This window comes from Girardinichthys multiradiatus, chromosome X (genome assembly GCF_021462225.1).
Source record: "Girardinichthys multiradiatus isolate DD_20200921_A chromosome X, DD_fGirMul_XY1, whole genome shotgun sequence".
Classification (NCBI taxonomy): Eukaryota; Metazoa; Chordata; class Actinopteri; order Cyprinodontiformes; family Goodeidae; genus Girardinichthys; species Girardinichthys multiradiatus.
In genome coordinates this window covers 26,040,659-26,056,945 of record NC_061817.1, presented here as the reverse complement: position 1 = coordinate 26,056,945, position 16,287 = coordinate 26,040,659, and the positions used below count along the sequence as shown (strand labels likewise).

The 16,287-nt window shown below is 41.2% G+C and overlaps 1 protein-coding gene across 1 annotated transcript in view; it reads left to right on the top strand.

Moving 5' to 3' along the window:
* LOC124862877 (potassium channel subfamily T member 2) overlaps positions 1-13,150 on the top strand; it is a 98,593-nt gene extending 85,443 nt beyond the window's left edge. Inside the window, exons 22-30 of the mRNA XM_047357063.1 lie at positions 3,524-3,595; positions 4,289-4,423; positions 4,522-4,633; positions 5,240-5,341; positions 5,447-5,530; positions 5,621-5,749; positions 9,649-9,994; positions 10,172-10,256; positions 10,372-13,150. Of these exons, the coding sequence (XP_047213019.1) occupies positions 3,524-3,595; positions 4,289-4,423; positions 4,522-4,633; positions 5,240-5,341; positions 5,447-5,530; positions 5,621-5,749; positions 9,649-9,994; positions 10,172-10,256; positions 10,372-10,489 (1,183 nt within the window). The 3' untranslated portion in view covers positions 10,490-13,150. The remainder of the gene's footprint in view (positions 1-3,523; positions 3,596-4,288; positions 4,424-4,521; positions 4,634-5,239; positions 5,342-5,446; positions 5,531-5,620; positions 5,750-9,648; positions 9,995-10,171; positions 10,257-10,371) is intronic.
* The last annotated feature ends 3,137 nt before the right edge of the window (positions 13,151-16,287 follow it).

The window sequence follows — 16,287 nt, the reverse complement described above, 5'->3', positions numbered from 1 at the left end:
TATTATTCTAAAATTGTGCCGTTCAAGGTGGCAGCAGGTTGGAGTAGCTGTTACTTTTGATTTTGATTTATTCTTTTTTGGGAACTATTCCTCTTGTGGTGGGTACAGTTGATTTTTTTTTTTATTTTTTTTTTTGGACAACTGTCCTCTCCAGTGTCAGATGCTGTGCAGCTTGGAGGATTTTTCCTAATACTTTATATTTTTGGATATTTGTTATAATGCATTGCCATGGCAACGGGGTTGCTTCTTACAACTGGGAGCAGCTGATTAATATCTCAAAAGCTCAAATAATACTTCAACTACAACCCCAGATCCCTGATGAGTTGAAAAGGAGACGCCGTGGATGCAGAGCAGGAGCTCAGAGAAGAGAGAGAAGGAGGAAGTTCAAACCATCTCTTCCGTTGATTATGATGGGAAATGTGAGTTGGGAAACAAGTTGGATGAACTCCAAGCCCTACAAAGGACCCAGCCAGAGTACCGGGCATGCAGTATTATGTGTTTTACTGAGACATGGCTGCAGGATCATATCCCCGACTCCAGCGTCTCTTTGCCGGGCTTTTTAACCATACGAGCAGACAGATATTTAAAGAGGAGCGTCAAATGTAAAGGAGGTGGACTGGCAGTACTCGTCTCTGCCGTCCAGATATTTGAACTGTTGGCATTAAGTTTTTGTCCATATTATTTACCAGAGAGTTCACCAGTGTTATTCTGGCAACAGTTTATGTTCCACCTTGCGCTGTGCCGACAACTGCATGTGATGCCATTCAGCTCAGTTGTTGCTAAGCTACAGACACAAAACCCCAATGCTTTTGTGGCAATTTCTGGTGATTTTAACCATGCTTCACTCTCTGCTACACTTCCAATGTTTCAAACAGTTTGTCCGCTGCTCTACCAGAGAAAACCAAAATATTGGATCTTTTTATGTAAATGTCAAGGACTCATAGCATCTCTACAGCAAGACCTCCTCTAGGCAAATAAGATCACAATCTTGTTTTTCTCTGCGTCGAAATATAGCCCGCCTTATTTCAGAGGCAACCTGTATAAAGAGGACTGTGGAAATGGTCACAGGAAGCTGAAGAAGCTCTGCAGGTTGCTTTGAGGGTACAGACGGGGGACGCACTGTGCCAGCCACATGGGAGACATCAATGCCAATGACTGATGGTGTAACCGACTATAATAAACTTCTGTGTGGATACACCATCCCCACCAGAACCGTGAGATGCTTCCCCAATAACAAACCTTGGTCACCAGTGACCTGAAGGACCTGCTTAACAAGAAAAAAGAGTCTTCAGAGAGGGAGACAGATAATTATTGAGGAGTTTACAGAGCAACTTAACGTCAAGATAAGAGACAGCAAGGAGGTGTACAAGAAGAAGCTGGAGAGCAAGCTCCAGCAAACAATATCAGAGATGTGTGGACAGGGATGAAGAAGGTCACGGGCTTCAGGCAGAGGGATGATCGGACCGAAGAAGGTCTGGACAGAGCCAATGAACTGAACACATTCTTCAATAGGTTCAGTTCAGAAACAAACTTCGCATCCTCCTCTCCTGGTCACAGCCAAACAGACAATCCACCTTCCTTTGACCCACAGGACCCACAGCTGTCCAGTAACACCTCACATTTTTTATCTTCCACCTCAGCCCTAGACCCTAGACCCTTCTGCTTCTACATGTTTGCCTTCAACCATATCAGAAGATGCTGATGCTTCCTTTGCTTCCCCCTTCCACCTGTGTGTCTCAAGAAGTCAGGTGAAGAGACAACTGGAGAGACCGAATAGGAATAAGGCTGCAGGTCCAGATCATGTCAGCCCTAGAGTCCTGAAGGCCTGTGCAGAGCAGCTCTGTGGATTCGCAGCACCTCTTCAACCTTAGCCTGGCCCAGAAGAAGGTTCCGGTGTTGTGGAAGACCTCCTGTCTTGTGCCGGTACCAAAGAAAACTCACCATCAGTCCTCAATGACTATAGACTTGTTGCCCTGACATCTCACATCATGAAGGTCCTAGAGAGACTCCTGTTGGCCCACCTGAGTAAACAAACAGTAAACCATCAGGACCCCCTTCAGTTTGCTTATGGCTGTGGAGTTGGAGTTGAAGATGCCATCATACACCTGCTTCAACAAACCCACTATCATCAGGACAAAGCCAGTAGCACTGTGAGGATCATGTTGTTTGATTTCTCCAGTGCATTTAATACAATCCAACCTGATTTGCTTTGTCAGAAACTCGAGAAGACTCAGGTGGAGGCCTCAACAATCTCCTGGATCAAAGACTACCTGACAAACAGACCACAGTTTGCGAGACTCAAGGGTTATGAGTCTAACCAGGTAATCAGCAGCACAGGAGCACCACAGGGGACTGTACTCTCACCATTCTTTTTCACTCTGTACACCTCAGACTTCCAGTACAAGACAGACTCCTGTCATCTGCAGAAATACTCGGATTATTCTGCAGTCGTGGGGTGGATCAGAGATGGACAAGAAGCTGAGTACAGGAAGGTGGTGGACCCGCTTTGTGGCATGGTGTGGAAACAATCATCTCCTTTTGAACGTGACTAAACAAAGGAGATGATTGTAGATTTTAAGAGAACAGGAATAAGTCTATTATATCATGGGAGAAGAAGTGGAGGTGGTGGAGGAATATAAATACCTCGGTGTTCACCTGGACAACAGACTAGAGTGGAGATGCAACCATCTACAAGAAGGGACAGAGTAGACTGTACTTCTTGAGGAAGCTTAGGTTCTTTGGTGTTTGCAGCAAGATGCTGCATATCTTCTATAAGTCTGTTGTGGAGAGTGTGATCTCTTCTGCCATCATCTGCTGGGGAAGTAGCATCAGAGCCAGGGACTTAAAAAAGCTCAACAGCTGATAAAAATGGCTGGCTCTGTTCTGGGGACTCCTCTGGAACCTCTGGAGATCATTGTGGAAAGACGGATTCTTCATAAAATGAAGAACATTATGGAGAACCCTGAGCATCCTCTTCATCAGACTGTCGCACAACAACAGAGTGTCTTCAGTCAGAGGCTTCTTTAGATCTGCTGTAAGACGGAGCGCTACAGGAGATCTTTCCTGCCCACAGCCATCAGCATCTACAACGGCTCTTTGAAGAAACCTTCATAATGAGCTACAACAACATTTAATTTCCCTTTGGGATTGATAAAGTATTTTTGAATTGAATTTAATTGAATAATTGGTCTCTTCTCAAAAGAGCAAGTGGGGCTGACCAACTGAGCTATTGGCCATGCAAGTAAGACGACTGGTGACATGCTGAATGCTTTCAGCACACGTCCTGTTTTGTGGCAGCTACACAAATGCAGTCAGCCAAATAAGAGTGGAATTCAATAAAAAAGGCAATAAAATGCTGAGTCACTCCTGCATAGTGCTGTTATTTTCAGCTTTCTCAGAAGGCCTTTTGTCTCTTAAATGGGTAAATTCAATATAGAGGGAGGCCAGACAGGAGCTGTGAGAACGTTTGCTCTATCTTTGGCGTGTAAGAATCGCTCTAAAATCTGCTTTCCTATTCGTTTAGACCTGAAGCAGACTTTCTGGAAGCCATCTGCTGGTTCCCAATGGTCTTCTACACAGTGGGCTCCATAGAAAAGTAAGACCAAATGTATATCTTTACCTTTTTACCAATGTTTTCTAGGTACAGAACTCATAACCCTTAATGTTTTTCCACGTTTGTCACCATACAGACACAAGTGTGTGTGTGTGTGTGTGTGTGTGTGTGTGTGTTGTGTGGGTGTGTGTGTGTGTGTGTGTGTGTGTGTGTGTGTGTGTGTGTGGTGTGTGTGTGTGTGTGTGTGTCTGTGTGTGTGTGTGTGTGAGCAATTTAGATCAAAGCACATCCGTGTTCTAAATGTAGCTGAGAATTTGTGGCAAGACCTGAAAATTGAGTTCCCAGACACTCTGAGTCCAGTTTCACTATTTAGTTCTGTATTATTTGTGAAGAAAGATGAAAATCTCATATCCTGTTCATTCCACTAATTATTATGTTGGTGTATCAAACAATAACATTGTGGTTTTAGGTAATAGAATGTAAATAATAAAAAAAAGAAAAATTATTCTTTTTGCAAACCATCCTTCTTCATTTCTACATTCCAGTTTGTTCATGTTAAATATCATTTTTCCTTGTGCATGAGAGTTACTTATGGGGTACCACAAGGTTCAGTGTTTGGGCCAATTCTCTTTACTATAAATATTGCTACTATAAATACTGATGCTTTATATAAAATATCAAGTAAACAATCTGCTATGTGTGGTATTAAAAACCTTATTGATTCCCTTTCTGTAGTCTGGACAGCCTGTTGCGATGCGGAATCACTTTTGCCGACACTATGGTGGTGTTCGACAAAGAGAGCTCCATGATTGCAGAGGAGGACTACATGGCTGATGCAAAAACAATCGTTAATGTCCAGACACTATTCAGGTCCGCTCCACCAAAACTTTCAAATTTAACACACAAGGTTGATGTGGTTTTTTTTCCCGTATTATTTTTATTATTGTTCCTGTCCTTTTCCTTCCCAGACTGTTTCCGGCTCTTAGCATCATCACAGAGCTCACACATCCTGCAAACATGCGCTTCATGCAGTTCAAAGTCAAGGACCACTATTCCCTGGCTCTGTCCAAATTGGAGAAGGTAGCGGCACTGAAAGCTCAAACACTCTTTTTACATCTTATTTTAATTCACTTATTATAAGTCATAGTCGTAACATAGAAAAAAAGGAAATGAGCGTAATAAATGCTTCTGTTTATTAAAATGTTTATAGTCTCAGTGGAATAGAAATGATGAAGGAAAAGCATGGTAATGATCTTTTGCTTCAAAGTCTGGAGATTTGTTGTTATTGTTAATGTTCTCAGTGGCAGTTAATGTGTCTCACTCTGGGCATTAATAACAGCCATTAAAATGCAGTAATTTAGCCAATGTCTGACATCCCCTTTTTGAATATTTTTCAAAATGGTCCGACATTATTATGAAAACAGAATTGTCTGTCTGTATTGACGGCCTTTTATGTTGTCTAACTGGAGTACTCTCACACTGAATATAAATTGGGGCAGTTGGATTTAATTTGGTCTTAAGACTGAATGTCAGTCTGTCTGTAATAAAGTATTGTGTGCTGTTTTGCCCTCACTGGAGAAAGGTTTGATACAGGAAGAGCTTAAAGAAAGTACAGACTCCTCTGATCCTCTCAGAAAGCCAGTGAAGTCTGATATCTAGCTGTGCGACCCTGTGTTTGATCTACAGAAAGAAAGAGAGAAAGGCTCCAACCTGGTCTTTATGTTTCGCCTGCCATTTGCTGCCGGAAAGGTGTTCAGTGTTAGCATGCTGGACACTCTCCTCTACCAGGTTTCAAACACACTCTCCCTGAATAACAAGTATCCCTCTTCTTTTTTCTTTTATCCTAGTAATGACTTGCATCTTGTTGACTTGTTTGTTGTGATTCCCTGTCAGTCATTTGTGAAGGACTACATGATCTCCATCACTAGGCTGCTGCTCGGTTTAGACTCTATGCCTGGCTCAGGTTTCCTCTGTGCCGTGAGTAGCATAAAAACTAGCAACTGGATTTTAGTTTGGTTGAACAGATAATCGTCTCAGAGACTGATTGTTGTTTTGTTTTGTTTCCAGATGAAAATCACAGAGGACGATCTGTGGATTCGAACCTACGGGAGGCTCTATCAGAAACTATGTTCCTCCACTGGAGACATTCCTATAGGCATCTACCGTACAGAGGCCCACAAGCTTCCAGTGTCTGAGGTCAACCTGTTTTAATTTAGTAACTTTGCTGTTACACACATAAACAGACACCTGAAACACAGCTTCCCTTTAGGAATGTTTTTTGTTCAAAATATTCTCCACAATAATTTTGTGGACCATAAAACATCCTGAGGTTCAGTCGGTCATCTGTTCAGGGTGAGTCCCTCCTTGTGGAGACACTAGTCAATCTAAAATTGATAGCATCAAAAAGTATTTTATTTATTTAAAGGGAATAAGCTAACCTGGTCCCATGTGAAAAAGCTGCCACATTGGAGGGTTTTCAAGCATAAATGGCCCGGTCAAGGTCCTGCCACATCATTTCAAACTGATCTAAGTTTGGACTTTGACTAGATTGTTTCAAAACACTGTTTTAGAATAACACCAGCAAGTCCACCCATGCAATTGAGCCTAAGGTCATGAACTGATGGTCAGACATTCTCCTTCTGGACCTTTTGCTAGAGAGCAGAATTCATGGTTCTATCGATAACAGCAAGTCGACCAGGTCCTGAAGCAGCGAGACCATGCCAGCCTTAGACCATCACGCTACTACGTGTTATTAGAACAGCAAAACTCTGCACACACATGGAATGAATTCACACAATTTCTTAAAATACAAGAATTTATTAACAAAAATAAGTCAACTCAAAGTCAAAATATTTCAATCAACAAACTCTTTACTATGCTAAAACAATTCAACTAAACTACCAAGCAGAATTAAAGAATAATGAAGACTAGTGGGCTATGTACATATAAAACAAGTTGATTAAAGATGGTTGAAAACCATGACCAAAAGAGTGATGCAACATTACCATGCAATGTTTATGTTTGAGAACCAAGGATTATCTTGAAGAATCTGGAAATGGACTTAAGTTTGTCTTGGAACCAACTTAGGCAATAATTGGCAAACATTTAGGACAATCATTCACAATGCAAGATCAGATAAAATATTATTTTAATAAAATAATATTTTAAGAATGATCTGCTGAATAAACCAACCTTCTGGATGACCATTTCTCAATAGTGTTTAATTAGCTGCCTTTATTTATTAAAATAATATGTAAAGAAATATTATTTTGAATAAGAACCAAATCTTTGAGAAATGGGCTTAATTGTGTTACTTAGTTATCAAGTTTAGTAAAACAGTATTAAGGGAAATATTATTTTACTGGATTGAAAACTAACAACCTTTTTGGGTAAATGATCTTTAGCAGGCAAGCACGTGTTCTTAGCTGTTAGTGGTTAAAGCTAACAATAGAAGCTTAAACCTTATCATCCGAATCAAACACATACCTTTAAAATACCATTAAATGCATAAGAGTGGACGGCGCGTTATGGCCGATCTTCTGTGTTTAAAATCACCCTTCAAATAAAGTTTGTCTCATCTTTAAAAAAAACACAAACACAGAACACATAAACCGAGCACATGTGCTGAGCAAATAATCTGCTAGCACTAAGATGGCTGAGTTTTCAACATAAACAAAACCAAACGTCATACAACGAAAAATGTTTAGATTATTTCATTCTAAACTACTTCTCTCTGCCCAAAACACAACCTCTTACGTGAACCGTGCTGAGGAAAAGTTGTCCGGGACGACAAAGTTGGAGGAAACATCCACAGTGAACAAAGGGTTAACTTGCAGCTAACCTCCGTAGCTGTGGGGTGGGGTGGCTCGTTCTTTCGGCCGGCCAAACTGCACGTTACAGCTGTAACAACGGGGATACAGTCCCGTTGTCCTTCCTTCGGACCGGGAAAACTGCTCCACTCGGCGTCGTAGAGACAGGGTCTCTGCTGGGAATTCTCTGGAACACAGTTTGCTTCTGTAGACCTCAGAGAGAAAAGTCGAGCAACGCTTGTACCTTGATTATCCCGTTCATGAATGAATACCGGATATACAAACAGCAATTCATTCCTACATAACTTAGTGCATATGATCGCGTGATCGTATGACACTCTTGGACCCAGTTTGAAAAGTTATGTCTCTTTGCCCACAAAGAAACATTAGCACGCTGCGTTCCTCCGTCCAGGTCCTCTGGGGACCCGTGTGGAAGAGGTCAGCTTGTTGCAAAAGCAGGGTTTTTATTCGGACAGTGGCATCACGGAAGGTCCGCTGTTATTCCATTTCTGGCTGTGCTGGAAGTAGGTTAATGTGATTTGTTTTGAAAGTTCCAGAAAAGCTCGTACTGGCCATTCATGTTGTCCCCATGGCTGGGTCCCAACCGTTTGTTGGGAGCAGTGATGGTTATAAAGTCTAACAGCTGCTGGGAGGAAGGATCTGCGATAACACTCCATTGTGCACGAGGATGCAGTAGTCTGACACTGAAGGACCACTCCAGTTCTGCAACAGCTTCATAAAAGGGGAAGAGAAGTTGTCCACCAGTGTTGTTATTTTTGCTAGAGTCCTTCTTTCTCTCACCACCTACACTGGGTCGAGGGGGCATCCTAGGGCAGAGCTGGTCTTCCTAATGAACTAACCGCCTCCTCTCAGCTGTAGATAAGCTGCTGCTCCAACAAGCTACACCATAGAAGATGGATGTTGCCATCACAAAGTCAAAATAAGTCTTAAGTAGTGCCTCCTGCACTCCAAAGGATCTCAATCTCTTTAGCAGGTAGATTCTGGTCTAACCCTCCCTGTGAAGAGCATCAGTGTTGTGACTCCAGCCCAGTTTATTGTTCAGGTGTGCACCCAGGTGCTTATAAGAGAACATTATCTCAACATCAGTTCCCTGGATGTTCACCAGTGTCAGTGAGGTGGGCCTGCGGCTGTGGAGATCCACCACCAGCTTCTTAGTTTTCCTCATGTTGATCAGGAGGTGGTTCCGCTGGCACCAGTCTGTGAAATCCTCTGTCCACTATCTGTGTTAATAGTTGTCCTCACCTGTGATGAGCCCGAGTCATCAGAGAATTTTTGTCGATGGCAACCTAGGGAGTTGATGGAGAGGTCTGCAGTTTAGAGGGTGAACAGGAACGGCGCCAGCACAGTTCCTCGTACTGCAGACCAGCTTGTCAGAGATACATTCCCGTGTCCTCACATATGGTGGCCAGTGAGGTAGTCCAGTATCCACTTGGACTGATGGTGGTCCACTTCTGACAGCTCCAGCTTATCCCTTTGAAGTCCAGGCTGGATGGTATTAAAAGCACCTGGAGAAATCAAAGAACATGATCTTCACAGTGCTTTCAGACTTCTCCAGGTGGGCCACACCTCAGTGCAGGAGGTCAATTATCATTTGGTCAAGCCTCTCCAGCACAACCACAGATATATTATGATCAACAAGTGCTTTAGTTTGATTAATGTGTTCAACAGCCTGTGAGATGCCTTTCCCAAGGTGGCAAGAGTTGTCATTGTCCCTGAGCTCCAAAGCTTCAATTTCCCTACTCAGCTGGTAATGGCAATGGAAAACAAGCCTTTGTCGCTTGTTTTGACCTCCATAGTGATTGACCTCCATAGTGGAGTTTCCTCAAGAATCTAAGATATCTGTGGCATGGATCTTGACAGTAGGTGGTGCAATGCTGCAAACCTCGACCAAAGATAGGTTAAGAAGAGCTCCTCAGAAGAAATTGTTAAATAATGACTTAAAGCTCACTACGCTGCATGTCTCTCTGTTCATACTGCAAGCTTTTCAGCCCTGCACATTCATCAGTTGATGCGTGTAACTATTTTTCTTCTGTGAACATGTTTCTGCTTTGCTTATGTCTTTCCCAGTTATTCAACACTCATAAAAACAACATATAAAAGTAGAGTGTAATTTAAAAAAGGCTTCAAAATGCTTCTTAAAATGGGAGTATTTTCCCTGTAAAAGGTTATTTCTTTATAAATATTTGAGTGTGAGATTATGCTATTGCAAAACAGATACATTTTTTGAAAGGCTTTTTACACCAAACTTTTTTTAATGTTTTTCAGTCCCAGGTATCCATCACAGTCGAAGACTATGAGGACACCAGAGAACCCAGAGAACCCCTCTTGTCCCGCACTGGTGCTCACCGTAACTCCACCTCCTCAGAGCCCATCTCCACCTCCTCCCACTCCTCTGACCACCCACTGCTCCGGAGGAAGAGCATGCAGTGGGCGAGGCGGCTGAGCAGGAAGGGAGGTCGGGGATTGAGTGGAGCCAAAGGTGGTCCAGGCAGTGCGGCAGAGAGGATCAGCCAGCAGAGACTGAATCTGTTCAGGCGCTCAGAAAGACAGGAGCTCAATTCACTGGTGCGAACGAGGATGAAACATTTGGGCCTTTCTCCAACTGGGTTTAGTAAGTTGTAGTTTGGAGCGTATTGTTTTTCTTTTATTGTTATTTTTGGACTTCAACTGGTGTCCATTTTTCTCAAAATTTACACTTCTGCTGTTTGAGCGGATGCAGCTTCTCCTGTTCTCTATCCTGTGCTGAGTTTATTTCCTGCTTCTTTAACCTCTTTCCCTCCTGTGTCAGATGGGATGACAGACCAAGGCAACAGGCTGTCGTACATTCTCATCAACCCCTCTCCAGACACCAGGCTCGACCTGCATGACGTTGTGTGAGTGAGAAACTCCATTTATAAGTGATGGTGCTGTAATGTGAACCCAGCATGAAAGCCACAATCAGAACAGAATTCAATTCAATCAATTTCCCTGACTGTGTCCGATCCGCAGGTACCTGATAAGACCAGACCCCCTCTCTCTAGTGCCCAATCAAGGAAGCAGCAGGAAGTGCAGCGCTGGACTATCAGAGAGCCGCAGGTTTGATACACAGGATAGCACACACCTGTGAAGGAGATAAAAAGGACAAAACTCAGAACACTGCCAAGAGGACAGGACCAACATCAATACATTCATGAAGGAGAAATCCACAGAAGAAAGAGATGGTGCAGAGCCCCTGTATTTTAAGGATCCAAAGTTTTTGTGCCAGGCATGCAAGGACCTTTTATGTACTGATAGGAAAGTTTTATTTATGCACCTTCCTATTTTCAGCTGAGAACTGCGGACACATAAGTGCATTTAATGTAAAACTATATGTATTTATAACTGTTAATGCGCATGTTAAGTAATACATCATGTACTGTATCTGCAGTGTGTATATACAGGGCCAAAGGTTTTCACACCCCTTGAATTTTTTACTTACCCTGCCACATTACAACCATAAACATCAAAGCATCGTATTGAGGAAGTGTTTTTTTTTGGAAGTAATGCTCGGTTCACTTCCAGCCTTCAAAAGTCACCAAATGACAGCATTCACCTGTGTGTAGTTTAGTCTCAGTATAAATACAGCCTTTTGGTGAAAGCTTCAGATGTTCATTGGAGGATGTCAAGGAACAAACAGCAACAAGAGGACCAAGGAACATAGCAGAAAGGTCAGAGATGTTGTGTGAAAGTTGTGTGAAACCTGGAAATGAGGTTAGATTATAAAACAGTTTTCCAAGTTTTGAACATCTCATGGAGCACTGTTTAATCTATCATCTGAAAGTGGAAAGAATGTGGCTTAAACGCAGAGAAGAAGTCCGACAGCACATGGCAGCTATGGAGGAGCTACAGAGATCCATAGCTCAGGTAAGAGGATCAACATCTATTAATCCTGCTAACACAAATTTGGCCTTTATAGACTAGTGGCAAGAAGAACATGATTACTGAAAGAAAGCCGGTCTCATTTGCACTTCACTACAAGCCATGTAGGGGATCCAGCAAACATGTGAAAGAAGGTGTTCTAGTGAAATAGGACCACAGACTGAACATAATGGCCTAAAATGTGCAAACGCAACATGTGGTGAAAAACTAGCAATGCAGATCACCCTGAACCCTCACTATTCCTACCTGAAACATGGTGGTGGAAGCATCATGCTATGGGGATGCTTTTCTTCAGCAAGAACGTGGAACCAGGTCAGAGTTGGCGGAGAGATGGATGGAGCTAAGTAGAAGGAAGTCGTTGAAGGGAATATTTTAGAGGCTGAAGTTTTGTTTGCAAAAAATCTTCCACCCCCTTAATCTTTTCCCTTTATTATCCACTACTTTGTGCTGATCTGCCGGATAAAATCCCAATAAAATAAGAAAGTTTTTGGTGGTAATCTGAGAAAGTGTGGAGATTTTCATGGGATGTGAATTCCTTTGCTAGGCACTGTAAGTAGTGTGGCATGCAAAATTTTGGGAACAGACTTAAAATTTTTGTTTCTGTGAATAATTTCATGATGAGTTTTGATATCGGGTCTATAAGGACTAAGAGCAGATGATGGAAATTTGACATCTTTCTCAAAACTCCAGAATCTTTTCCTTTTGGCTTTAAAAGAAAGGTCAATAATTTCCAAAAAGAAGAAATATATCATTATCTTATTAGGATAACACCATCTGTGGTAATCGGGTTGTTTTTTCTATACTATTCTCAACTCTTCACAGTGACAAATTTCTACTTGAAGTGACCAGAATTTTGCGTATCATATGTATTTTATGTATGCTTAAGCGTGTGAATGAATATGTACATGTAGTCATAGAGCCTGAGAGAGACACTGCTGATTTTATGTGGACTGCCAAAGGAATCTGTTGCCAAATGAACATCAAGGAGATGTTTGTTGTGTCCTTTTTTGTGCTGTAGCTGTTTTGTCTTCCTTAGTGTCTTTTAGCATTTCCGAAAGTGACATCAAAGTCCAAAAGCCCTCTGATTATTTTCTTTTCTCGTAAATGCTATTTGAGACTCTTTTAAACACGCAATCATTTAACGCTCACCAGCAGCGAGTGAATCCAAAGACCACCAGTCTCAGTTATGGACAAGATTAGGCAACGTGCTTCACTGTAGGACAGTTGTGTTAAAGTTCAGAATGTGTCTTTGCTTATACAAACTATCTGTCAGCAAGTCTGAGCTTCTCGCTGACCTGTCACCAGCTTGTTTTTGTTGATGTGCAATGAACGGACTGAAGAACATGGACATACTTACACTGTAATATAAAAGCATTTATGCCAACATCTCTGCAGTATATACCCCCCTTTGTAAAGCTTTTGATGTATGTTAGAGATCATTTCAAAGGGGCATTCATGCAGCTTTCAGTTTAGAATTCTACATTTTGCAAATAAAGTTTTGATGTATTTATTGCTAAGGATTTCCACTTATATATTAAATTTTAGTTTTTTAATTTAGATTTTTTTTTAAATGTTAGAGCTGGTTTTCAGTCAGAAAGCCTTGTATTTCTCTGAAAAACAAAGAAAATTAACTATTGACAAGCCTCTCAGATCGAATGAATGCACAACTCAATCTGTTTTGTCAAAGTAAATAACTTGTGAAGCTTTTTTGTTATTAAGGATGTTTGTGTTTGTGAAATGATACAGCAGTTTAGCAGGAATGCACACTGTCAACACAGCAACTGTAGATTCAATGCAATCATGAGAGAAAAAGTATGTAGATATTAAACACACTTCATACTCGTGTGAATAAACTAATCTTTAACCTTTATGTAGTAACATTTTCAGTCTTTAAAGGAGCCAACAGTTTCTGCACAGGTCATGTTTTCTGGGAATTTGTTCTAGACCTGAGGAGCATAGACGCTAAATGCTGTCTCGACTTGTTTAGACCTGGTCTAGGGAACACAGAGTAAGCCCGTCTTTGATGTCCTGATGGGTCTACATTGTTCATACTTGACCAGCAACTCTAACATACATTTAGGCCCCTCGCCATTTAGTGTCTTATAGACCAATAACAATATCTTACATAATATCTTTTTACAAATACAAAGTCTGTGCAGTGATTAAAGGACTGGTGTGATATGGTCCAGTTCCCTGGTGTTGGACAGGACTCTGGCAGCAGCATTTTGGAGGACCTGATTGATGTTTTTAAAGAGACCATGACAGCATTAAAATAATCTAACCTACTGAAAACAAAAATCTGTCCTGGTTAATTGATTTAATCATAGACTTTCTGTGGATATTAGAATTTTGGTCGAATTCCATAAACACAACCAAGTTTCTCGCATTCTCTTCAGTTTTTAGGCTGATTCTAGTCAAGTACTAATTTCTAAACCTTCCATTGTTGGCCCAAAACCAATGATTTCTGAATTTTATGCATTAAGTGGGGAAGATTCAGATCCATCCATTCATTTGGACACACTGTCTGAGTGACTGGAAAAGACTGTTATTGTATGGTGAAACAGAAACTTAAGTTGTGTGTCATCAGCACACCAATTGTAAGAGGCATTGTAATCTGTGGCAGCTTGTTGATAGGAGGCACTAGGGTGCCTCATGTGATCTCATGCTGGTCCATAATTGGTAACTTAAAGATTCTTCCCTAGGCACAACTTTTTGCTCCTGTGGCAAATCAGCACTTTTTGTGTCATTCGTCATCCAATATGACTAATTCATGATACCTGCTAATTAATGTACTTCTCCTGGCAGCTTAGAGGTCGCTCAAACATACGGATGTAAATCGAAGAGTCAGACAACAATGACAAGACAGGAGACAATTTTGGCAGCCAAACGATAATTTTATCCTTTATTAAATATTCCTTTTCCCTCCAGCGAAAACGTATTGAAATTATTCTGGACCTGATGGACCAGACTTAAAAATCCAGCAGTAGGCATGTGACATGTTCAAGTAGTTTATTGTTGTGTTGTAATTCCCAAACTCTAGTGTGCCACATCAAATTTTTTTTACCACCAGCCATCACTGATTGTAATGCCTTACAATCTGAGTGTTGGGGTCATCCATTTTGGTCGCACATTTTGACACACGCAGCTCAACAGACATTGCAGCTCTGACGTCACTGGGAGTATAAACCGGCTGAGATGCAAAGTTTCGTTACCATTTCCCGCCTGTCTCAAAGGACAGCGCAATGGAGGCGCATATCTAGAGAGACAAAAGCTTGTAGGCAAACTTTTGCTCCACAAGGCCATTCCCGGAAGAGCTTGAAAGCTGGAAATATGGCTGATACGAGAAGATCAGGAGATTTGTTTACTGATCGAAGACCACGCCGACACCCGGAGCAGGTGGAAACCCCTCCTGAGAAATTACCGTTTTTTCTTTAATTTGATCACGGATGCATTTTTCTTCAAACCTGATACCTCCTCAACCGGTGAAGAGAAGAAATCAACCTCAAAGAAATTTCGTTCTTTTCATATTAAACCGGATAGGTGCATTTAGAGGTCTGGGCAGGATGAGGCAGTTAAGGTGATGTAGGATCACCAGTAGTTAATCTCAGGTATTAACTTGTTGCATGCAATACTGATTGAATTATGTTATGCTGAGCTGTTTTGATTTGCTGCGCAAGCGCTGCTGAATTGTGTGTGGTTAATGTTTGTCCGGCTGATCTCAAATCAGCCAGGAGTTAGAAGTTGGACTTTTAAAAGTTTTTCATTCAAAGCAACTGCGGTCTGGGCCTCGCCCAACCACTCTTTGTTCCAGTTTTATTGCTGGAGATTTTTCACTGAGTTCCCACCTCAGAGTTTTATGACTCTTTATCGAGATTTGGAGCGATCAGCTGGTTGTGGCTAAAGGGGCGTGGCTCCACTGTTTTATCAGCTGATCGCTGCAATCGAGACATCAGCACCAGGAGGGTTTCTCTTTCCATTTAACCCAAATTGCACATTTTATCCATAAAACTGCTGGTTTGATCTTCATACACACTAAATGCGCAAATATGTTTTTCTTTTATTATCATGGTTAGGTAGTCATTTTTATTCCCTTTGTGTAGAATGGTGCTTGTTAGTTAGGTGATGGTTTTGGACCAGAATAATGGTATATCAGGATTATTCGGCTTCAATAAATCTTAAGAGAAGCGTTTGTGTTTATTTCGTGCAAGAGTGATTTATCTGTCAAAACAAGGTCGAAGTTCCCCCACCTTCAGTGAAGTGGTTGGATAAACAGTGGCATTTTGTGGTTTGGTTAATAATTTGTAATTATTAAATAGCTTTGAGCCCATAATCACAACACCAGAGGACATCTCTGATTTATATTCGTAAGTAATGATTTTTGGTTAAGAAATAAAACAAATTTCAAATTATTATTTTAAATTATAATTCTTGATGAATATTAATTAATCAATAATCATAATCCTTACATAATGTAGGAAGAGCATATACAGTAGATATTGAATTAAAGTGGTCTCAGAAAGGAGCCTTGAGGAACCCCGCATCTGATCTTTCTTGAAATGTTATGAGTCAGCAAAGGCCTTGAGATGAAGGAAACTGTCTGCAAGAAAAACTGTAGCTAACCCACTGGAGTTAAACTTACCATCCAGCTCTTTTGTGTTGACACACACAAACCTCAGGTGGAATGGGTCCTTCAGCTTTGTGATGTTCAGTGAAAAACCATTTGTCCCATACCTGATTTCTTATATTCTCTCTTTCTGTGACAATTAAATGATTCAGATTATCATGCAAGTCTTTAGATCAGACAAATATAATCTGAGTAAATACAAAACACAGTTTTAAATGATGGTTTAATTTATGAAGGGGGAAAGTCTACGTTACTGTAGAGGAATTTTCTTTGCAGAATTCTGCCACTGTGGAGGGTTTTTGAGAATTAACGGTGTGTTAAAGGGCATGCTACAACATCTTAATTGCATTTAGGTCTGTACTTTGACTAGGCCACTCTAAAAC